Consider the following 25,214-nt stretch of genomic DNA (forward strand, 5'->3'; position numbering starts at 1 on the left):
AGCCGGTGCCTCGCGCTGCGCCGCCGGCTGCCGCGCGGACGGAGCTCGCGGACCCAGCGCCGCTGCGCGGGCGGGCCGGGGGGCGGCGGCGGCAGGTAAGGGAGGGGCGGCTGCCGCTGACAGGTGACCCGCAGCCCCGGCGTGTGAGGGAGGCACGGGCGGAAGGAGGAGGAGCGGCGCGGAGCGGGGCTTTCCGAGGGCAGCTCTTGCAGTCCCCGCTTTTCCCGGGGTTGCCCCTCTGCTGGCGGACCGAGAGGGCGCTGCCGTCCCGAGGGGTGCCCGGCGCCGCTCGTCGGATGACCCGGTGAGCCTGCCCTGGCGGCCGCCCCGTCCCTCGGCGGTGCCCGGCAGTGGGGCCACTCACCTGCCATAGCTCCGCAGGCCGGCCGAGGCAGAGAGGGACCGGCCTTGGGGCGCCGAGCGGGTCTGTGGCCGCCCCGGGGCCCGCGGGCGGAGCTCGGCGAAAACCGCTCTGTGGTTTGCGTAACCGATATCTGCGCGTGTCCTCGGGTGACCCGGGCGCTACAGGTCGCCCGGGGCCGCTCTCCTCCGCCCCGGGCTCGCCCGGCCGGGCGGCAGCTGCCACCCTTCGGCCCCGGAAGCGCAGGCGGCACCTGCCCTCGAGCAAGGGGCAGGTGGGAGCCAAGTTCCAGCCTCCCCGCGAGGGAGAAAAGTGTTAACTAAGTGTTGAGGCCTGACAGTTCTGCGTGTCGAACAAGAACCGTCGTCTTTGTCGTTGTCTTCCTTTCGCCTGCCTGGCCAATGCGTTTCTCGTCCCAGCTAGTCAGGGATCTTGTAGCAGCCCTTTTCGTGGCAGCCTCGCTTTGTGCCCTGGCTGAGTTGTGCAAGTGGCGTCAGGCTGACTTTGTGCCCATCTTCTCAGGGTAACTGGGGCAGAACTGGCTTTGGGTCAGAATTTGGCCATAGTGAATGCTGCAGTTGACCAGTTATGTAGGAGTGATTAAACCACACTTCCCTAAAGCTTAATTTTATATTAAGTATATAATTAATTATGCTGATAAGGTAAACTGTGTTTGAATTGGCCCCTAATGTGGTCATTTAAAACTATACCTGTGAGGTAGTTCTCGAGGAAGCTAGAAGTGATGTGGTTTATTATGGTTTCAAGTATTTATGCTATACCTTCTGCTGACTCTTGGCTTTCTTTATTTGCTGAAAGGATAACGTAAGGCATCAATTGTTTCAGCTGTCTTGGAATTTTTTCTTAAGTATCTTCCTAGCAAGGAGGGCAACAGATTAGACCATATTGATCTGTTCCGTTTAACTTAAAGAAATTGGTGAAGGAAAGCCCATGAGGTTTAAGTGGTGAAATCTTACAGTACTTGTAGAATTTATTAAGTATTGTCCATCCATATTGTGCATGTTTTCTTCAGAATCCATGTAGCTCAGATGACAGTGTGAGGAATAGAAGAGATAACTTTCCTTCAGTATCTGTGGCCCTGAGCAGCGCAAAGGACATGAAATGAAAAGAGTGGAAATGAGAATGATTATGGCAGAGAACCAGTGGTTAATATATGATATAGGGGGGATTTTTTGAGTGTTTCCTTGAGTGCTTAAAGCATTCTGTTGAAGCCAGATAACAAATGGTTATTGGAGAGTTTTACACTAACATATATTATTACATTCTGCTGAATTTTACATTTACATAGTGCAATTGACTTTTAACTTCAGTAGGATTCATGTAACTTTTAGAAATTGTGCAATATTAACTTGCTAGTTCCCTTACACTTTTGTGAGAAGGGAGTTGCTGGTCTGGCTTGTATTTGTTTCCTCTTTCGGGAAAACATGGTTTTTATGGGGAGAAAATTGCCTTTTGTTTATTGCAAGTTACTAATACAGCTGTTGTTTGAAGTTAATGAAATAATGTTGACAAATTTTTAGAAAGGGACTAATAGTGCTAAAGAAACACCCATCTGTATTTCAGCATTGTAAAATGAACCTTGTAGAGCAGTATGTCACTGTCAAAGAAGTATTTTTCTAAGGGGGATTGAGGGGGAAATCTTGTCTTGCTTTAGCTGCTGCTGTGCCTGCTCTGCCTGATGCACTGCAGGTAGCAAAACAGACTGTGGCACTAATAACACTGCTTCAGCTTACAATACCTACTGAAGCCATAAAGCTTTACTCAGCTAGGATTAGAAATGGATGTTTCATGTGACTAAGGGGATAAGGTGTGGGTTTTATGGGTCTCTGTGCTGCCTATCTAAATGTTTCACGCTGCTGTCTGTATTCTTAGCACTAACCTGTGGGCTGTGTTCATCCTTAGGCATCCTTATAACAGCTGTTCAGCTGTTGTCTTGTAAATAGTGTTATTCTGCCAGTTGCTTTTGCAGTCATTATTTTTAAAGATAAATTAGCAGTCTGTGCTGTGGTCATGAAGCTATTTGATTCAGATATCATGGATCACCATGTAGAAGGTTGAGAAATGTAAAGTGGAATTAGTATTCTAAAGTTTACATATCCTGTCTTTAATGTTTAAGTGGTATAGGTTATATAATTCCAGTTAGAGTTTTACCAGACTTGGTGAGTGGGCTTCAGTTTATTGTACTTATGCTTGGGTTTGGGGATTATTTTCTCCAAGAGTTGTTAGTCTGCTACAAATAAGTTCTGGATTTAATTTTTAGCTTGTTGAAATCAAATTGTAATTCACTATTGAACTAAAGTGTCATAATACTTATGAATAGTTTCCCCAGCTATTTGATTTCAACTTACCCATATGAAAAGGCTGTGCTTTGTAGTGGTGTAGTACCTTGGAAGGAAGGCAGATGATGCAGCTCTCAGTAAAGCTGTTATAAATGCAGAGTTCAAGGGATAGTGCTGACACACTCTCTTCTGACGTACGCCCACGAGGATTCTAGGGTCTTTCAACAATCAGAAGGGAAATATCAAGAACTTGTAATGGACCTTTTCAATTTAATTCCCATTGGTGTTGCTCTGTTTCAAAATAATATATTTGCCCACACTAAATAAATTATATGACTGCATTTCCATCGTAAGAGCTCAGCCTCCAAGTACGTTTGGATGCTGTACACTGGAATGCAACTTCTTATTTTGAAATTGAAAATTTAGTTGACTATGAGAAAATAGTCAACTAAAATGCTGGTAAGGAGTCCAGTGATACCAATAAGAATATGGTAGTAACACAATCTGGTTGCTACTAATTGTGAGTAGAATTTAGACATTGTTACAAACACTTTGTTTCTTTGTGAGATAGTAGTTTGAATTGTGGTTTTAGTTTGCAAAGTTTCCGTTTTGTGACACAACAGCTACAAAATCGTGGTCGTGTAGTTTGCTCAGGCTTAATTAAAGTAACATTGATTTTTAGAGCTCTTATTTCAAACCCCAGAAAATGTAACCCCTTATTTCCCAGACATTGTCTTAGTTTTCTGGGGAAAATACCAGTATTCTGTGACTAGTTCAGGTTGTGAAATATTTATTTAGCTACTTTCTGGTAGCTAAAAAAAATCATCTACATCCAAATATGAGGATCTACTGGGCTGAAATTTAATAATAGCACATAATGCTTTTAATGCTGAAGTATTAGTCCTTTGAAGTCATTTTTCCATCTGAATGAAAGCAAAATCTTGGTGTGCATTTGTTGTGTAATCCAAAATATTTGAAGAAGGGAGGTGATTTGACAATTAACTAAAACCTGTTTGTTTCTAGACTGTGTTTAAACTATTCACAAGATAAACTTTCATTTCCAACCTATGCCAATGCAAGTGTGAAACTGATTGCTACTTTTCCAGTGCTTTTTCGAAGTAAACACTTTTTATTAAACATTAACATTGTTTAAATACTAACTTTGCAGTGACAAAGTTGGGAAAAATATTGCTTAATTGAAGTGAGATTGGATATGTCAATACTCAAGTGCTTTACTGATGAGGAGTTAAAAGCAGTGTCTGCTTTACTTCAAATTATTATTTGATTTTGTACAAATATAGGGCTAGAGTTTTTTTACTTCAAAGTTCTTAATTGATTCAGGTGATGATAAAACCTTGATTCTTGTTTATGTAGTTCTTAAACTTGGCTTCCTACCAAAGTGTGTTTCTGATTAATACTGCTATCTGAAAAACCTTACCAGCTGTTGGGCCTCTTCAGACAGCCTGCTCAAAAAAGGAAATTTTGCACAGTTGGAGACTTGCAGAGCACACTTGGGTTTGATGGAAGTACAACCCGTGAACACAGGTCCTGAACTAGCTTTGTGTTTGTTCAGGAAACAAAGCAGGATTACTGTGGATTTACTGCAGAATTCAAGTCTGATCACTTGTTTGTGGTTCTGAAACTTAGCCTTGTTCTAGGAGATGTTTCTGATAGGTACAACATGGCTTGCGGCTCTCCTGATCCCATGCATATGTGCAGCTCTGAACTGTACAGTTATGTTTAGGCATGCAGTTTATACAGACACTACCACACAGGCTGTGCAATGGGAAATTTGTCTTTCAGTCAGTTCATTTTATTAAAAGAAGAGAAGATGTAGCTGGTTCTTTGTCCAATTAGTAAATACATAATGCAGAATAATATGAATAGGAAGATGCTTAAGAGGCTGAGGGGGTTGTGCAGCCAGATTGCACACTGCTGGAGGATTGGTAAAGCCTCTTCAATTTCCATTTCAAGCAGGCTTGTATTTGACTCCAGTCCCAAGTTTTTCTTTTTTTTACTTTGGGGTGGGGATATTGTTTAAAAAGATAATAAGATGGGTTTCAGGAGAGCTGGCATACAAAAAGAGTACCTGAGTTTGCATCAGATATCAATTGGAAATGTATCTGTTCTCATTATTCTATTTTAGCTGTTTAGACCAAACATTTAGAATCGAGTGTTCCAGTTTGTCAGGCTGGCATTCACGAGTAACTGTCTCTCCTGTTAAACAAGATGAAAACCTGCTGCTTCTAAAAGGAGACATGAGCCACTACTGGAAATCCGAATCAGCTTTCTGATGTCAGAACTAATAGAGTGAAATGTGTTTCTGTATTGCTGCCCTGATAATTATATTTTCCTAGATGCAATTAAGTTCTTGTCTGTGGAAGTAATAATATTCCCTTCTAGAAAGTTCTCCATTAATCTTATGCAGCATCAGGAAAAATGAAAACTAAAAGACTATTTTTTGACCGTTCTTAAATCTTGTGGCTATATTTGTACATGGTAATAATTATCTTGCAGAGACTTTGGTATCCTTTTTTTTGGCCAAATGTTGAAATTTCAAGTTATTGTACTAGAACTGTTCATATTTTAGAAACATCAGAATTATTCTAGCTAGAATGAGGACTACAAATACAAGTATTTCTGAGATCGGATAAAGGTGGTAACTGTTTGACCACTATTAGGAAAAGGAATAGCATGTATTTCCAGCTCTCAGAACCAAACAGAAGCTTAGTACAATCCAAAATGGCTAAACACCTAGCAAGAAATTATTAGTGTATAAGATTCCTCATTTAAACAACTTTTAGCAGAATATAGCAAAATAGCAGAAACAGTACCATATTTTACAGTTGAAAAGTTTGAGTCAGAAAGAAAAAAAATTACTTGCGTGAAGTGATTCAGCTGCCAGAAGTAAATTATTAACTAGGTTAGGTGTGGGTATTGTATTGGAAAGCAATGTTTGAGCTAGGATATTCATATAGAATGGAGGTTCTGAATTAATATAACCACTGTATTTCAGTATTCTGCTCTCTGCAGAAGTGGTATGAAAAATATTGGCACCTTTCATCGTCTAAATGCAGTGAATTGTTGTCTAAATGGTTTAATTCCTTATTCCTTTATTTAGAAGAAGTAAATCAGAATATGAACCTGCTTTAGTTAATACCTGAGTACATATGGTATTACATTGCTATGTGACAAATAATGTTGATAGCCTAGTTATAGCAACATGTTATCTTGTGGATGACAAAATTGACCCAAATGCTTACCTGACTTCTTAAGTAGCATTTGTAGTCAGTATACTTTATTCTGCTGTGACAGCAGCAGTCTTGATGGTGCTTGAGAAATTAATTCAGAGCTGGTTCAGGTTTGTGGACATATTACCAAGCTCTTTCTTCTCAGACTATTCTCTTATTTCAGACTGGTTTCCAGTAAGGTTACTGAAGTTGTCTTGGCTGTTTCAAATGTCTTTGGCCATTTATTATTTTATTGAGAAGGACACTGAAAATGGAAAGAAGTTGTATGATTCCTTGCCTTTTCCCAAGGAAAGAGGGTTATATAATTCTGTTCTATGCTGCTGGGTCCTTTGTACTGTTACTGCACTTGAAGACTGAAGATAATAAGCTATACTATAAATAAAGAATCTGCTTGTAGAAAATCTAATAGTATTTAAGTTGTGAATATTCTCTAGTGTTCTCTCTGCTTTGCTCTCTGATGTCCTGAGCATGGCAGCACAATGAGCTGACATATCTCTGACTTACAGAAATTGAAGGGATAAAAATTAATTTTCTATTGTAATACTTATTTTGGTATGCAAAATAAAATAGATACCATTGATGCTCATTCAGAATGCTGGAGGGATACTGCTGATACCATTGTCTTATGGTTATGTAGTCATATTTCCCAGCATGAGAAAGACCCAAAAACATGGTTACAAGAATAAAAATTTACAGTAAGCAAACTTGAAAAATCTTATTTCATGCAGTTGGAAGGTGTCTGACTCTGTGTTAACTGTGTTAGTACTGGGATGAAGGGCTTGATGTACTGTTGTGTAAGAGGTTTTCTGGGAGAGCTACCAAAGGTGCAGTTAAAGGGCCTAGGCTGGGACTGATGAAGTTGCTTTTGGTGTCATCATGCTTGTTTAGAACCACCAAGGAGACTTTTCATATTTAATGTTCCAACCTTGCTCCCAGATTCTTTGAACTTGGAAGTAGAGACTGTAGTATCTTTACAACTGGGTTACTGACTTTAAAATCTAATTGGGAGATGGGGAAGGACAAAGGAGGCCTGTTCTTCTAGATATCACTTGAGAGTGTGATCTGTGCCAATTTCCTGGTATCTTCCTTGACACATTTAGGCTGGAATGCTTGACAGCATGGCATGCCTGCAGTCATCTCTGGAGAGAGTTGTCTCCTGTGGTTTAAATTAACATTAGCTGAGCACTTATGGACTATATGCTTCTGTCCTAAGAAGGTGGGCACATTTCCAATACAATTCTCTGCTTCCTTCCATCCCAACTATATTCTCATTCTTCTTTCCCTTATGCTAGAAAGCCCCTTCCTTTAGTCTGCTTTCTTAAGTCACCATTCCTTTGAGCATTCTTAGTCTTGCAGTTCTGATTCTGGTTTTGTTGACTTTTTCTGAGATGATAAAGCTCTTTAGACATCCAGATTAGGTTTGTATGGGGATGTGCCCCTTGTCGCTGCAAGTATTTTCTTGGGTATTAGCGAAGAACAGCCTTTGCTACTCTGAGAGCTACATCATTGCTGCCACATTCATCCAATAATTTCCTTTTCAAAGTGAAATATGTGAAATATACAGCTGCTTGGAGAAATATAAGTTAATGAAGCAAACAAAAGTGCTAGAGTTTCCAATGAACAAAAATTATATACGTTATTAATTAAATATTGGGATGAAACTAGGTAAGTATCTATTGTATGATCAATATAAAGCACTTCTGAACAGATGCTTGCATTGATATTTATTGTAGTCAGTATTTTAGAGGCTGATATGTCTCAAGTTTTAAGTTATAACCTTAATTTGTATATTTTAAAAATGCATCTCTGAGTTTAAAAATAGTACTGAGACAGTAAAGCTGTAAAAAACATTGCTTACTAGAAATGCTCAGATTTGATTCAGAGTCCAGATTCTGCTTGGTTCATTAGGGATCTCAGAAAGCACCATGGCTACAAATGGAGTTATAGGCTCTGGACAAGCAGACAGCTTGTTCTCAAAGAGATTAGTAATGTTGATGTAATTACATGAAAGCAAAGCTGGTCCACCTTTCATTTTACTGTATTTTTTTACCATTAAAAGTCTTATCCAGTTAACTCTCTAACATACTTTTTCAGAAAGCTAGGTTTGTACCTACTTGCCAATTTTTCTACATTTTATTTTGTAGGGCTTTTGTGTAAACTGGTTGTCTCACCTATCTCTGTTTCTAAACTCAGGTTTAAATTTAATCTTTTTCTCACTTTCTAGGAGCATAGATTGTGACCTATTTCAGATAGAACACAATCCTTAATTTGAGGAGAGGGCTGGAGAAAGTGCTTTTACTAGTAAAAATATTTATATCTGAATGTGAATTTGTGTTTGAAATTGCTCTGTGGGCTAGACTAGAATGAAATAAAAAGCACACAACTTTTAAATGCAAATCTTATAATGCAACTTCATTACAGAATTTAATCTTCAAAATAGTGGATTTGTTTTTACTCTCCCATCTGCTAGTGAGAGTTAAGCTCAAGTAACTACATGAACTTGGGCAGAGCTAACTGGTGTGGTCCATTTTCTATCGTGGCCCACAGGTATGCCATTTCAGGCAACTGGAATATTTGAATGTGGTCCCTCTCCCTAGTGAGTGTTTGAACAGTGATAGATTTTACAACCAAAGTTTATCTCTTGACCGGCCTTCCTTGAATAGAGAAAAGGCTCAATATGTAGATATCAGTGATATTTAATGAGAAGTTAGTATGGCTCAAGGAAGCCATACTAACTTCTTTTGGTCTTTTTTGGAGGCTGCAGGCATAGGAAGGAAATGCATAATATAACATATCTAATCCTGCACAGTCAGATTTCAGGAATAAGTCTTGTGCTTGTAAAGCAAATCAAATTGAGTTAAGCATGTTTTCAATTTAGATTAGACTGCAACTTTATAATAACTTTAGACTATGCAAAGTATTTTTCTTGCTTTAAGTGTACCAGAGAGTGAAAGAAGGGTGAAACTGCCTTTTTTTTTTTTTTTTTTCCCACCTAAGGCCTTTTTTGAGTTGAATGTGGGAATGTTCAAGCTTTTAAGTAGTTCTGGGAACTGAGATATACTTGCCATGTTCTACTTTTGTTTTTCTCAGCTTCATGAAGGTATGGTAATGGTAGAGTGAGGTAGTAGTTGATTTTAAGATTTTTTTTATCAAATTATGGGCTGTGCAGTTAACTCTGAAGCTGTAACAGAGAAGGGTAAATCTTGTAAAGTAAAAATGTTAGTGTAGCCTAACTCACTCAATTTTAAACTAGGTTTACAATTCTTTTCTCCCAGAAATTACTTGGCTATATAGATTCATGTAAGCCTTCCCCAGAGAGCAAAGACTGATTTTGAAGCAGTCTAAAACTTTGCTTTTACTGTTCTGCACCGTATGTTAGGCTGTCTTGAGGCTGTTTAAGAAAGGCAAGGGCCTCTAGCCCGTCCAGGTACACATGGTTGAGGTTGTCTGTAGTTGTAATTTCTGAGTATTTGGAAGGACTTTAGGTCTTTGATTATTTAAGAGGTTGATATGACAAACTTGGAATAATGTTAATGTAGTGTTAAAGATCCAGTGCTTGAGGAACATGCTGTTTATTGTAGAGTGTGGGAATGTCTTTGGATTTGTTTTAAATACAAAAGGATAATCACTTATACGTGTTTAATTGTCACCTGTGATCTTCAGAAGCAGCTAGAAAGAAGCTTTCTCTAATCTTGTTTGTGTTGTTCAGCATTCAATGGAATACAGATTCAAAACCACAATCCCTATTACAAAAGTCCTGCAACTGAATCTGTCTATGCACACAGGTGACCAAAGTACAGATTCTGAAAGAATCACAGCTTTAATAAGGGTCATGTAAATGATTGTGCTAAGAGTAAGTATGGCAGTATCATTCTTTATGGAGTCACTTGCACCAGAACTCTTGCAGTTCCTCGCTGTTTGGTGCTTACAGAATACTTGAGAAAGGGAGCAGTAACACGCCAATAAAAGGAGAAGGTTTTGCCAGGAAAGATCTGGTTTGGGTGATGAGTGTGTGTATGGGTAAAGTTTATTTTTGTTCCTTTGGGAATTCTCATAAGGGTTTATTTGCAAGGCTCAAGCTGTGCATATGAAACTATAAGCAGGTATGGGGAATCTCATAGGGGAGTCTCAAAACTGCCTACAAAGCAAAACTGATTATGTGTTTATTTCATTATCAAACTTAATTTTCCATCCAAAACTTGAGAAGAAAAAGTGATCTATTTAAACTAGCTAGAAGCTAAGTTGGTTCTGTAGTTCAGGAATGATTTTTGAAAGAAAATTGATTAAACAGATACATTACTTAGTATGTCAGCATCTCCTTATCTAGGCTGAGAAGCAGCTGCAAGAGTCTAAAGAGACTGCCTGAAAATTTGGTGGGTGTGTTTCTTTGAGGGGGAGGGAAAAAAAGCAGGACAGAGGGGCCATGGAAGTACCTGTCAAGTAGTTGTATAAAGCTTTAGTTGTATAAATCTATTTTGATTAAATTAGTATGTCAGAAACACCAGTTGAATACCCTTTAGGGAGGACAAGCAAGGTAATTGCCTTGCTGCAAAGACATCCCTGACTAAATGTGACTAAAATTCTGTGAGCAATGACCAAATGACAGAGTAATGCAAAACTAAGTACCCTTTTGGCAGCTGGGGGTGGTGGTGGGTGTCTGATACTCATAGATAATATTTTTCAAAATGAGAGCCTTTTATTCACATTCTGGATATATTTCTGTTGTTCTGATTTAATAAGTGTTGAAGTAACTAGAAATTACCTCGATATTAGTGGTCTTTATTACTTTATTTTTCTGGCCTGTGTCTATGTATTGGTCTGGAGTAACTCTCCTGAAGTCATCATTTTGCCTGGGGCCAAGCTTCGTTCTCTCTTCTTGTAAGAAAGATTGCCAATTGAGTTAGGCCACTTTGAAAAGCTTTTATGGCTTTGATATGGGTTGAAAGCTGCTGGAGATGAGGTTTATCAAATCCATTACAGTTCAGCATTATTCCATTTGATTAGCCACTCTTGGCATACAGATAGGATTCGAAAGAAAAATGTCTTCAGCAAAATTATCATCAATAATTCACATGTTTATGTTACAATTGTATATACTCTGTACTCCTCCAGTGGGAAGTTTTATTTCATAAACATAGACTTGTAATGGATACACATTCTTCACTGGAAGACTTCAAAAAGTAGCCATTCACCAGACCAGCTTTCAAGTATTTCAATACTTAATATTGTGACATTTGCTTTCTGCTAGAAAGTGTTGTAAAACCACAGCAAGAATGTAGTCTTTTTTCTGGAATAGGTACTAACAGCTTTCCATTGCAAGGCAGAGAGGTGACAAAGCACTTTATAGAAACAGACATCACAAAGTTACCTGGGTCAGCCTCAGATTGAGTTCTCAGTCTGTACAAAAACAAAGCACTTTCTTTTTTTAGCATGATGTCATTGGTATTGAGTGATGCATACTCTTAAGTATACCAACATGGTTTTCACAGAATTGGCTTAAGTTTCATTTCCTGTTCTCCTTTTTGTAAATTGTAGGGAAAATGCTTTATCAAAGATTGTTAACTGTTTTATTGTACTCTGCATTTTGTCCTTTGTATTGAGCAGGTATGCCTTATTCCTCAAGAATACTCCAGTAAGCATTTAGTTATATGAATCATCTTAAAACATTAGTATCTCCCTGATGAGGTTTACACATTTGTCAGGAAAAAATTGCTCTCATCCCCATGCTTATTAGACCTTTCACACCATGTTAAACTCTCAGACAATTCAAGAGGTTTTATTTTAAAAAAAATTCTATTTTTACCTTTTGATCTTACTTTGCTGCATCATTCAATATTCATTTCTTAGTGTATTCTTTGCAACTTTAACAGAGGTCCCAAGTCTTTCATTTTTATAACATTTTAATTAACATTTTTATAACAAACTTCAAGCAAAAAGAATTGACTGGTTTCAATATTAGGCTGGAAGGGAAAAAATGTTTTTGATTTTCTTCTGTTTACATTCAAATCAAGCATGTTTGGCTTGAGTCACGATGTGATCCAGGTATTCTTTGCAGAATGAAAGCCTTAGTTTGAATGGATTTAGTATCTCTTTGTGCTTTTATATTGACAAATTTATATTCAAACCACAAGAATTATGGCAAAAGAACTTATTTTAAAGGTATTTGAGATGTGCTTTTGGAAGTTGGAGTGATTAAAGAAATTGCTATTTTAGCTGTGTAGCATCTCAGCTGCAGAACTTGTAACTTTATGTACATGCAAAAATTGTTGAGCTTTTAGTGCTTAGAAAGGGGACAATGAGAGAAGCCATTACTTTATTTCTACTTTAGGAAAAACAACTTTCAGATAGTGAACACGTAGGTAATTTGAAGGGGGTGGCATCTTGTAGATCCTTAGATCTTTTACTCATAGATGTTGGCTCTTTGAAATGCTGTTGTGGAAGCAGTAATGAGCTGCTGTTCTAATACTCACAGTTTTTGGAGTCCAAACATTTCACAATCTTATGACAATTTATTTTCCTTACAGGAGTGTATTGTAAGCATCCAGTCCTTCTTCAGCTGCTTTCCCTTGGGTGGGCCTGGTAAGTTTTTTTTTGTATTCTATTATAAATAGCTTTGTCATTGCAAGAAGGGTTAATTTATTTTCAGTCAATTTTTCCACTTGAATGTGGAGTAAAAATCAGGTTCAGCTATTGTTTGACTTTTTATAACAGTTTGTCAGCTCTGTTTAAAATTGAAATGTGCGGTACCAATATATTCTAAACAAGAGCTAACGTGTGCCCAGGTGGCCAAGAAGGCCAATGGCATCTTGGGCTGTATCAAAAACAGTGTAGCCAGGGGGACCAGGCCACTTCCCTGTGCTCAGCACTGGAGAGGTCCCACTTCGAGTGCTGTGTCCAGTTCTGGGCCCCTGGCTACAAGAAAGGTGTTGAGGGGCTGGAGTGAGCCCAGAGGAGGACAGTGGAGCTGGGGAAGGGTCTGGAGCACAGGTTCTGTGAGGAGCAGCTGAGGGGGGGAGCTCATTCAGGAGAAAAGGAGGTTCAGGGGGAACTTACCAGTCTCTACAACTGCCTGAATGGAGAGTGTAGCCAGGTGGGGGTCAGTTTCCCAAGAAACAAGTTCATAGTTATTTGGGGGGGAAAAAATTACTCCCTTGTTGAAACAGAGCTTAGCTATAGGCAGTTTCCCTGGATTTTCGAGGTTTTTTTCTGTTGATGTGACTGCAAAACTTTGACTTTGCATACTGCATGATCACATGGATAAATCCTGTTCCATTTCATGGAGCTGTAGCAATGCAGAGCTTAATGGAGGCATAATGAGGCAGCAGTTGTAATGAAAGCTGAAATGTTTGCTCTTTATTTACGTTAAGCCATTAAATAAGTATATTCAATGTTTTCTCCATCCAGAATGAAGACAAATGTAAAGATGGCATGTCCAAGGAATTTTAAAAGGTGTAGACCTCCTGACTGAGCAGTGCTGTGTTTTTTTATTCTCTTTAATTAGTAAAGTAAGTATGAATAAAACTTATGCTCCTGGAAGTTAAAGTGTCATATATATATATATATATATATATATATATATATATATATATATATATATATATGACAATATTGAACAATAATACATTATGCCACCTTAATTTTAATTCTGCCAATATGCTTAATTCTCTCAAGGGGAGAAGATGTGGAATTATGTATAAGAATATGTAATACACAAGAGCTTTTTGGGAATTTGTCTATTTTTAATTTGGTATAATTATTTAATCTGGTAGAAAGTTCTAAATTACAAGAGCCATCATGTTAATGTACCACTCTGATTTTGGAATTCTTCATAAATAAGAAATCACTATGTAAGTTTATGATGGTAGTGAAGGACTGCTAATAGTACATCAGCCACTTCTTTGACTTGTACCTGTTTGTTTCTTCTACTGCAGCAGTACCCAAATGTTTGGTTTTAATATTACTTCTCTCATGCTAGTTTCACTCTTTGAGTTTTTGCACTCCCAAGTACCTTTCTTTAAAATAAATCTGAGATGATGGCTGGGGTCAGGTCCCAGAAGTTCTTGGATCCTTTTGCTGTGCTATGGAGTCCAGGTCACATGTTACGCATATTCAGAACTGTGATAACAATAATAGACTTCAAGTATTTAATGGTGAGATAAATTGTTTTTAACAATTTTCTAAGAATGTCTTTTCTTGTCTTTTTTCTTCTACCAGCTGCTGTTCTCTCACAGGTGAAAGTCATGATCACGCTAACAGAACTCAAATGCTTAGCAGATGCCCAGTCATCCTACCACATACTAAAACCATGGTGGGATGTCTTCTGGTATTACCTCACCATGATAATGCTGCTAGTTGCTGTGCTTGCTGGGGCTCTCCAGCTTACTCAAACCAGAGTATTGTGCTGTCTTCCTTGCAAGCTAGAATTTGACAATCATTGTGCTGTGCCTTGGGATTTAGTTAAAGCCAACCTTAACATGTCAGCTAGCTCAACAGCACCGATAATCATCCCGCTTAAAATCCAGAATTATCTCCATCGGCAGCAGTATTCCTACATCGATGCAGTATGTTATGAGCGACAGCTTCACTGGTTTGCCAAATTTTTTCCATACCTAGTGCTTTTGCATACCTTTATTTTTGCAGCTTGCAGTAATTTCTGGCTTTACTATCCCAGTACAAGTGCCAGGCTTGAGCACTTTGTAGCTGTTCTTCAGAAGTGTTTCGACTCTCCCTGGACAACGCGTGCCCTCTCAGAAACAGTTGCTGAGCAGTCTGCGAGGAAGCTACCAATAGCCAAATCAAAAACAGCGATTTCATCACCTCAGTGTTCAGGAGACATAGGGGCCAGCAGACAGTCCCTGCCATATTCACAACATGGCTTGGAAACAACTGGAAGAGAAAATTCCAGTGTTCTTGACAAAAAGGAAGGGGAACAAGCTAAAGCTATATTTGAAAAAGTGAAGAAATTCAGAGTACACGCCGAAGAAAAGGATGTCGTATACACAGTGTATATGAAACAGATTATAGTGAAAGTCTTTGTAGTTGTCATAATAGTAACTTATGTCCCCTACTATTTATCATTTATTACACTTGAAATTGATTGTGTAGTTAATGTTCAAGCCTTTACAGGCTACAAAAGGTACCAGTGTGTTTATTCGCTAGCAGAAATTTTTAAAGTTTTGGCTTCATTTTATGTTGTTTTGGTGATCTTCTATGGATTAACTTGTACTTACAGTTTGTGGTGGATGCTACGAAGTTCACTTAAGCAATACTCTTTTGAGAAGTTGAGAGAGAAAAGTAATTACACTGATATACCTGATGTGAAGAATGACTTTGCATTTATTCTTCACTTGGCAGATCAGTATGATCCTCTTTATTCCCAGCGATTCTCAATATTCCTGTCTGATTTGAGTGAAAATGAACTTAAACAGATAAATCTTAACAATGAATGGTCAGTGGAAAAACTGAAAAATAAACTAGTAAGAAACTCCCAAGACAAGACTGAACTTCACCTTTTCATGTTAAATGGTCTTCCAGACAGTGTCTTTGAACTGACAGAAATAGAAGTTCTAAGCCTGGAACTTATTCCTGAAGCCAAACTTCCTTCAGCTGTGACCCAGCTTGTCAATCTCAAAGAACTCAATGTTTATCATTCATCACTAACAATGGATTATCCAGCAGTCAACTTTTTAGAGGAAAACCTGAAGACCTTGCGTTTGAAGTCTAGTGAGATGGGAAGAATTCCATTTTGGGTCTTTCATCTAAAAAACCTACAAGAATTGTGTTTAACAGGATATTTCATGCTAGATCATCACAACTCCATATACAATGACGGCTTTCAGGGGCTAAAAAATCTGAGATCAATTCACTTAAAAAACAACCTTTCCCGTATACCTCAAGTGATTACAGATCTTCTGCCTTCTTTACAACACTTGTCTATCAACAATGAGGGAAATAAACTGATAGTGCTCAATAACCTGAAGAAGCTGGTAAACCTGAGAACCTTGGAACTAATCTGCTGTGATTTAGAGCGCATTCCTCATTCCATTTTTACCCTAAACAATTTGCATGAAATTGACTTAAAAGAAAATAATCTCAGAACAGTGGAAGAAATAATTAGTTTCCAACATCTTAAGAATCTTTCTTGCTTAAAATTGTGGCACAACAGTATCTCCTATGTCCCAGTGCAGATTGGTGCATTATCAAACCTGGAACAGCTGTATCTAAATTATAATAATATTAAGAATGTTCCATTGCAGCTATTTCTTTGTAGAAAGTTACACTATTTGGATCTTAGCTATAATAAGCTAACCTCCATCCCTGAAGAAATCGGTTATCTGACCAACCTGCAGTACTTGGCTTTGACAAAAAACCATGTAAGTAGAACTTTGAATTACTATTCAAAAACAAAAATAGACTTAAGCTGCTATTTCTTCTGGAACAGACTCTAGCTTTTATGGTGTTCATGATTAAAGTAAATCCAGAAAAAAGGGGTGGTGCTTGTTTAATTACTAAAGCCTTGGTATCAGCAAAGCTCACATAATACTGAATAAGTACTATCCTGGTTTGTAGCTGCTTAAGGGCTTTCATCCAGAGATGGTGTAGGCTAGCATGGCTGCAGAAACAGATCTTCCCTTGTCCTGCAGTTGTCAGTCCTATGTAGTATTTTAGTGGAAGTGAACAGTGTTTAATGTTTACCTTAAAACATCAAGCTGAAAGCTAAAGTGAATGGTTGATGAGTATCTCAGGTGTATGACTGGGAAGAGGGAAACTATTGTGGTTGGTAACCTCACAATCAGTGCTAAACTGTCTGACTTGTTAGAGTGGAGCGCAGGCTTGTAACTTCTTCTGAGTTATAATTGTTTTCATTGGTGAGGCTGGTGTTGGATGTCATGTGTCAGTAGAGTGGGCCAGGACAACTGCACTGCACAGATAACTGCTTGTACAGGTTTCACAGCACAGGAGCTGCTAATGTCTCTTCACAGTCTGTGCTTGTTCTTCCTTAAGTGATTCTTAGGAATAGTAGGCTCTTCCTCTCCCCTGCCACCTGCACACGTCTGCGTGCAGTTCTGCGTGCATACGTGGATGTGCTCCCCCTTCCAGGCTTGGCTTGTGCCAGGAGCTAAGCAGCTTTGTAAGAAAACGGGGATGATAAAACCATTGTAGTGCTCTCAAGCACTTGATCACATAATGATAGAGGAATTACAGTCTTCCTTTTCCTTTCATAAACCAAGGGCTTTTTACCCTAAAATAAAAAAGGGAAATGTCAAAACACGCAGCTGCACGTAGGCTTACACCTTCTAATGTACTTTATTTTTGTTCTTTTCTTTCCTTTTTCTAGATTGAAATGCTGCCTGATGGATTATTTCAGTGCAAAAAGCTGCAATTTCTTCTTCTGGGAAATAACAGTCTGATGAATTTGTCCCCTTTAGTGGGTCAGCTACTGAATCTTGTTCAGTTAGAGCTCACTGGAAACTATCTTGAATCACTTCCTGCTGAACTGGAAGAATGTCAGCTCTTAAAGCGAAATAATCTAATTGTAGAAGAAAGGTTGTTAAAAACACTTCCACCTCGTGTAAGAGAGCGTTTGCAGGCATGCTCAGATAAGTCCTAAGTTTAAAATGAAACTCTGCATTGTTGCATTCTACAAGTCTTGCTTAATATCTCTCTAAAGATATGTATCGGTAGAGAGGGGTGAAGGAGAGAGGGCAATTTACAAGTCAGTCTTAAATGCATTGAACTGAGTTGATTGTATTGGAAAAGAAAAATTTATTCAGATTCAAACAAAAGATGCAGCCTTTTACAGGTAAACATGTTTGAATTTAGGAACATGAATTGTTGGTTAGGTTCTACTGATTGAAATAATTCAGCTAAATGTTTATGGTAGTATTGAAAAAGAAGATATGATTGCCTGGCTATAGTGAGAGTGTATATACTTTTTTCCTATGAGATTTTTTTCTGTTGATAGTGATGATTTAAAATAGTTTTATTCCTGCCATATGAGGTCTAAGAACTGTCTGGAATTAATTTCTAAATATGAAGTCTTCTCTAACTTAGGATGTATTAAATTAAGAGTTTAAACTATTTGAGCAGTTTAATTGCATGGGGTATACGGAAAGTAATTTTTCAAAATAACTTAATTTTTAAAAGCTTTTGACAAGTACTAAGCATTAATTCTATAATTGTGGAAGATGCCATTTGAATCTTGCTATTAAATACCTAGAACTGTTTTCAGCATTTTGTCTTAAAAATAGTAAATACAAAATTAATTGTTACCTAGAAATGGGGAGGAATGAGAAGGATCTGAAGTAACTGTTGTGCGCATGTCCTAGAGAACCAATCTTACATTATTGATCTTCAGAAACAATGATGGCAAACAGAATAGTTGCAAAGTTGTCTTCTGTATGTTGTGAGCATCCCAGGTGTTAGTGTAGTGTATGTTGCTGATTAATATTTTTATAACTTCGCATTAGTGACTGCCTCAGTGCAGCTTCTCCACACCCAGTTATTGGGGAGAGGATGAAGGAGGTTTGAGGTTTGTATTAGATAGGGACAGAAAGACACAGATAAAACAAACTAAATCATCACACAACTTAAAAGCATTTGGGAGGAAAAGACAGGAAGCATTATAAGCTTTGCCTCTTCTAGGGATGTAATAATTTCATAAATCATAGTCGTGGGATAAACTCTTATGCCATCCTTAATACTTGCAAAACTGGATGGAAATAAAATGTTTCCTGACTTCATTCTTCTGCTGTGCGCTGTTTTATTATATTTGAAGTCTTAATTCTCATTATGTTTATCATGTTCACCAGAAACCTAAGTTATGCCCCTGGCGAAAGAAGAGGTTAGCATTCTTTGCAAAAACACATTTTAGAACTTCAACATAATACAGTTTTCAAAAACCAATCTCAGTTATGGGTTAAGCAGATGAAGTAAACTGCCCTTAATGACTTTTTGTTCATGAAGTGTGCTAACAAACTACATTCCAGTTTGTAATAACAAATCATTACAGATAATAATTACAGATAGTTTTAGTACTAGACTACTTTTAGTCATCTCTTGCTCCCATTCCACTGCCAGTTTTGTGGAGTCTAATATTATTTTGAATGAAAATGCCCAAACAAGTCTGATCAACATGAAAGTAGATGTCTTTGCAGGAGCAGAGAGGTGCATGCAAGAGGTGCATGTTTATCCACTGTACTGATGGCATTCCAAAGACCTTTGTAGTTGGAGCACTTTTCTTCTCAGGGAACCAAAATGTGGTAAAGCTAATTGCTTTTTATGTAGTTCTAGAATGGTTTAGTTTAAACTGGTTAGTTGTGTTTATGTGCAGACCAGTGCTGCATGAACAATGTTTCATAATGTCCATATGTAACTCCTCCAAACTCTGTTAAGTAATTTTGAGTTGTATAACAGTCCCATAGGAATTGACATGGTTCATCAACAGAGCTAGTTGTGCTACATGTGATTAAACCACAATGCATTGACTTACACCCCTGTGGCAAGACTTGTGTTAATAATTGCAATAGGCCTGTCTGGACTTCATAACTTAACATTGAAGAACACTTTATGCCAGAATTTGACACTTAAGACTTGCAGTCTAATAATTTTCATCAGATTAAATGAACATTTTCTTTAAAGCATTTTTCTAAATTAAGACGCTGTGTTGAAAAAGTTAAATCAGCAAGTAATTGACTTGGCCAATAGCTTCAACTTTTTAGGAATGCATCGGTCCTTTTCAACCAAACTGATGAAGGTGAAAAATTATCTTAAATGTGCATTCTACACTAGTTCTGTCAGGAGTGAATTAACAGAAACAACTTGGAGAAAGGTACTTAATTTCTAAAATGGTAGAGGATTTGAGACTCAAATGCATAATTAATAATAATATTGCTTTATAGGCTAAATGGGTTACATTTTTGCAGACTTTGATGTGTTCACTCTGCATCCCCTCAGGAGGGTTGGATTATTTTAGCTGCATGTTTGGGTGTTTAAAAAACACCCAGACAAAAGCTGGAGCATGTAAAGGCTATGATATCTAGCCTTGTTTTCAAACCACAGTGTGCCTTTACTATCCCTTTTGTACCATGAAACCTAATCCAAGTGCTTAGAATTGAGGATGGAAACAAATGTAACTCTGAATTCCTTGAATTTGCTTCAGCCATTACCTTAATATTCACTATTTCTTCAAAACAAGGGAATTTTCAGGGAATCAATTTATGAATCCACTGTCAAACTTTGTACAATAATATTGTTGTCATCTAGTCTTTGTATAAATAATAATTTCCAATCAAAAAAGGCTTTTCAACTTGTTTGTGTTATATTGTGTTTAAGAACTCTGTATTGTGACCTTCCGTATCATGAACGTTTTGTTTAAAGATTAAATTTTTGTTTGCATTACAATTCTATGAACTGTTCTTTCTTTTTTGTCAGAGATGTTGCATTTAATGCAAAGCTCAGAAGTTTGCCTCCAGCTGTCTGTATCTATGTGGCAGCAGGTCTGTCTTCTACAGGATAGTTTGAATATGATGAACAGCAGTGGGAAATGAAAACTATGATCCATGTCAAAACAGTTTTCATATTCTGGATTAGGAGATAAGTTCTTGTGTTGATTTAGAACAAAGTTTTCTTCTTAATTGTTGCTACAGAACCTTGTCCAAGTCTTCCACTTTAATTTTTGTGAGCTGGGTAAGTATGAAATGCAGAATGGAATTGTACTGGGAGAAGCAGGTGGGCAATGATTCTCTCCCCAGCTTGGCACATACAGCTGTCATGTGGCTCAACCACCATAAATAATGCTCATGGTAAATCATGAATGTGTTTCAAGTATTGCATGTGATGTTAGCTCAAACATCTCATTTCTCTTGAAATGCAAGATGATACCTGATGGCTTTTTCTGCAGGCTTGGGTTTGACACCATGTTCTTAAAATAAGAGAAAAAGCTCAGACTTGCAAGTAGTGTTACATATTCAAGCAAAAGTAAAGTATTTGTATTTTGCAAAATGAGAACCTTGCTAGTAAATTTTATGGAACTGTGCCCCTTTTTTCTTGGACATGAAATGAAATAACTAACAAGAAATGATGCAGCTTACCTGTTTCGAGGAGGTAGTGTTAGTAAAATAAAGCAGATGATAATTTTAAAAACTGTTTTTTCATAGTCCTACAGATTTGTGTATTTTGTTTTCATAGCAACTTACTGTCGCTCTAATAGTTAAAATTTTTTTAGTTGGTAGATCTTCATCATATTAACATACTTCCTTGGTTATGTGGCTTTTTCATCTTCAAGAATGTAATCTGTAACCATTTCTAATAAGTCAATCTTTCTCTCTTCCCTTTCTACCCCAATAAATGCCAGGATTATTGAAAACAATGTGGGAGCAAATATATGGCTACAAGTTCTAACAGGAGACAGTTCGCATCATCCTGTGGATTGTTTCTAGGAAAGATTTTGCAGAACTCTTACTATTTCTGGAGATCAGGAATTAATCAAGCTCTCACACTTTATTTGGCCTTGTTGGGTGGGCAAGTCCCTCAAATGTGCAAGCATAGTAGTGCATTTCCCAGAGGGATTCCAGAGGCTGCACTGTAGCTCCAGCATGGTAGCGAGTCATGTAGGCTGTGGCAAGGGAGGGGGAACAGTACTTGTTAGGGAGAAGTAAGCAGTGATACTATGGTGCTTTATGCTTACAGGATACAGCAATGTTTCAGGAATTCCTGTGTCTGGAGAAGTCTCCATCCTGGCATTACATGAAGAGTTTCTCCCAGTGCTCCATTGCTAGGACATGTAGGTGATGCAGGGGGCAGTAGCAACCCACTCTGGGGCTGGACTGACATATGAAAGGGTTCAGGCATTATCTCGGTCCACTGTGTTTATTAAAGACCCATTACATCTTTGTCTTTTGCTCCATTTATGTGAATATCCATTCCCTCTTTGTTTAACTTCTAATAACCTATAATCTGTTGCTATTTTGTACATTTTAGCTGGCTCATAGGAGCCAGCTAAAAGACTTTCAAGCCGTATGGATATGCAAGTCCATATGTACTAAACACTTGGAGACGAGGAGAAGAGAGGATGGAAAATGAGTCCACCTTCAGAGAGAGGGGAGAGGAATAATTCCTCCAAGTAATAGGAGAGATTGGAGAGATGGTTATTACTGCTTAGCCCAGCAGGCTCTTGGGAAGTGTTTCCTGGGAAGTAGGGCAGTTCTGGCAGCATGGTGCTTAACACAGGGAGGCATCAGTCTGTAGTGCTCATGGGCCTGCTGTTAGACAGGTGCATTTATTACTGCTACTGTTGATAAGTGTTACTTATAACACCCTGAATAAAAGTTATTTCTTTTCTTTTCCCCTACCTCATACTTGCATATTTGTCAATTGCAGAACCAAAACTCTTATCAAAAGATGTTGTAGAGCAAGTATTTGACGAGTGTGGAGGGGAAAAAAGCCAGTCAGTGCAATCTCCCTGGCAGTGCAACCTGAAAATCTCTCAAGTCAGGGTTCAGGCTTCTAGTATATGGATGGCAAGGGGAAGAAGGAATGTTGCTCATTTCTTTTCATTGCAATCATAGCTAACCCTCAAGTAAATAGTGAATTGATTGATCATTTGAAATTGGCCTTGCTCAGTAGCAAAAATGCATAAAATTGTGATGAGACAGTTGTGTGGGATTTTTTAGTGAAGCTGTTCATTATAGCTAAAGGTGTTCATCACTCTGACCTCTGTGCTTTGGCCCTCTGGTCTAACCATTGTTTTTGCTTTCGCTGGACCTTATGCTGAGCTGATTCTATGCAAAAGCCTGGCAAAACACTTTAGTGTACTAGTTTTCTGCTGGTTTAACAAGCTGAATTAGTCTGGTACAGTCTGGCAAGTACGAAAAGCAGCAGAACAGGACAAAGATCAGTACCTCCCCTTATGATAACTGCTTAGGGTGCAATTTTGTATTTGCTTGCAGCGTAATTATCCTTGGCTGCCTCTTTGATTTTGTTTGTTTTTTTTTAATTATAGTACAACATTACAACCAAATGGGCATGACTTCTTCTCATGGATTATAATACATATATATATATATATATAGCTACATATATGCACATACATAGATATTGAATGACAATCTGGTATTAAACAGGCACACAAATACACTAAATATGTTTATCTAAAGTAAAATATTAAGAAGTGGAAAGTGTAAGGATAGATTTAAAAAACCTCAAGAGTTTGTAAATAGCATGTCTTGAACTGTTGTTATCAGATAACAGATATGCTCAGTTGCTGTGGCTGCACTGGCTGAGTGAAAATTTAGGAACAGAAGGGAAAATAATCACACTTCCATGCTGTGCAACCTATGATTACTGCTGAATATGTGGGCTCATTAATCCCCTAGCACTCTGTTTTCCTCAGGTTGCTTGTGTTTTATCTAGATTAGTGCTCTATTATGGAAAAATGATAGCAGTTTCTGTGCTCTGTAGAAAATTTTCTGCTACTTAGGGATGATTCTGGTTCTCCAGCAGCAGTAGCTGAATTGTATTTCAGTGTGTGTTAAGGCAACCCAAAGTTGGCATTGCTTTTTATGAGGTGGACAAAGTGGCTGTGTCAAAGCAGCAGAGTGTAGTATCGTGGGGGTGGAAAACTGAAGAGGGGGGAAAAGCTAGAGCAGGAGCTAGTCCAGCTATTGAAGAGCAAGTCCTTTTCACTGCTGAATCTGGCTGATGAGAACTACTGCTAGTTTTTCCTTCAAAGCAGTCTGTCTCATTAAAGAAAACTGCTGAAGTAACTTGAGGGCTGTGCAGGGGATTGATTCTGTACGGTGCTGAGTTTTTGAGTAACTGCTTAGTGAGTATACGTGACTCCCACCCAAAGCTAGCAGGGGTTCAGAGTATTCATACCATTCCAAATAACTCTTTCAAGTTATTCGACTCGTTCTTCAAGATGTCTTGGTAAAAGGATCTTGTAAAACAAAGATTTGTTTTCTTTCTGTTCTGTAATTTTAAATTATAACACATGCATGAAAAGGAAATAGGTAAGTTTTCTGGCATAAAAAATAGCTAGAAATGAGCAACAATGTCAAAGGCAAGTACATATGAGACTTATTTGATTTTAATCTGGTTTTATGCCAAGTGGGTGTGGTTTTGCTGTCTTGGGAAATAAATCCCCTAAACAGTCTGAACTGATAATGTGTTCTTTCCTGCATTGCTTCAGAGAAAACCGATAGACTCAGTGAATTTAAAATTTTGTACCTGAGTCATGCTTTCAGCTGTGGCTGCCTGTTTTTCTGTATTTAGTAATGCTAGCATGTTACAAAGACAGGTTGATTTTCATTGCCATAGATTTACACAGATCCACCATGGTATAAACAGAGCCTCATATTCCATAGCAGAGGAGACTGAAATTCTACATAACATTTCAGGTTGCAGTAGGCTACCATACATAGTTATATTATTTATTATGTTAAAATGGAGGCATTTAATAAGTTAAGCTCACAAATAAAGATTAATAGTCGATAAAGTAGTGCTTCTGAAACCTTGATGAAAAGTGGTGCATGTTTTATGCTGCCCTGCACTTAGTTCTTAATATATCAAAGATGTTTGTTCTGGAAATGCACAACTGTCAGAGAGAAGCTGAAGCAGTGAGCAGATGGGGAAGGGGAATATGCACACAAGCTGAATGTTCTTGAGTCAGCAGTGAAGTAGCAAATAGTGCATGACAACTTGTCTTTTAAGACTTCAGGGGTAATCAGTTCAGATCTCAGTCATTTGCTTCCTTGGAGTATTGCTCCAGGACACTGCAGACTCAAAACAGAAGTGGAGCAGAGTACAAGTTGAGGTTTGGGAATTATTTTTTTTTCCCTGAAAAAAGCTGCTGTTTTGTTCTGGTTTGGGTCGGTTTGGGGTTTCTAACAGAAAATAACAAAGCTGTGCTGCAGAAGTCTGCTATGGTTAATAAGGCTTTGAGCTCCATTAAGTTGCAAAATCCCTCTTGCATTTTTCAGAGTTTTCTGTCTTTTAACTGTGTGCCATTGGATTTCAACTGCCTTTTCTCATTAACAGCCCATCCCTAAGTGAGTTTTAATCACAATAATCATTCCATAGGGCAAAGGAGTCCCCTAAAGCTTCTAGATGACAGAGAAAATTATTTCCTGTGTGTCTAGGTAAACATTCCTTTGGCTTCTGTATTGAGGTCAGAGAGATACTAAATCACTGGGGTTGCTGTCTCTCCCTTAGGGTCCAGCTGATGACAAAATTACAACCTGGTATGTAAGAGAATTCAGGCTTGTGCTGGCTTGAGAGAAGGATCTGGGAAGGGCACAGTAGGGC

At 38.2% G+C, this 25,214-nt stretch overlaps 1 protein-coding gene across 2 annotated transcripts; it reads left to right on the forward strand.

The window, feature by feature from the left end:
- LRRC8B (leucine rich repeat containing 8 VRAC subunit B) lies at positions 1-20,259 on the forward strand. 2 transcript variants are annotated; one of them, XM_084210979.1, is made up of 5 exons: positions 1-95; positions 12,434-12,488; positions 13,314-13,414; positions 14,124-16,282; positions 17,248-20,259. In XM_084210979.1, the coding sequence occupies exons 4-5, from the start codon at positions 14,150-14,152 to the stop codon at positions 17,518-17,520; spliced, it is 2,406 nt and encodes an 801-aa protein (XP_084067105.1). In that variant the 5' UTR covers positions 1-95; positions 12,434-12,488; positions 13,314-13,414; positions 14,124-14,149; the 3' UTR covers positions 17,521-20,259. The 2 variants fall into 2 exon arrangements, with proteins under 2 accessions (XP_084067105.1, XP_084067104.1); XM_084210978.1 differs by lacking the exons at positions 1-95; positions 12,434-12,488; positions 13,314-13,414 and having other exon boundaries at positions 14,053-16,282.
- Positions 20,260-25,214: the final 4,955 nt, after the last annotated feature.

This window comes from Fringilla coelebs (genome assembly GCF_963513975.1).
Source record: "Fringilla coelebs genome assembly, chromosome: 9".
Lineage (NCBI taxonomy): Eukaryota > Metazoa > Chordata > Aves > Passeriformes > Fringillidae > Fringilla > Fringilla coelebs.

What these genes read in the sequence shown, in the direction of transcription:
- LRRC8B (XM_084210978.1), top strand. Translation starts at nt 14,093, where the DNA reads ATGTCTTTTCTTGTCTTTTTTCTTCTACCAGCTGCTGTTCTCTCACAG. An exon ending in TGGCTTTGACAAAAAACCAT is followed by an intron (nt 16,283 to 17,247) that starts GTAAGTAGAACT and finishes TCCTTTTTCTAG; the next exon opens with ATTGAAATGCTGCCTGATGG.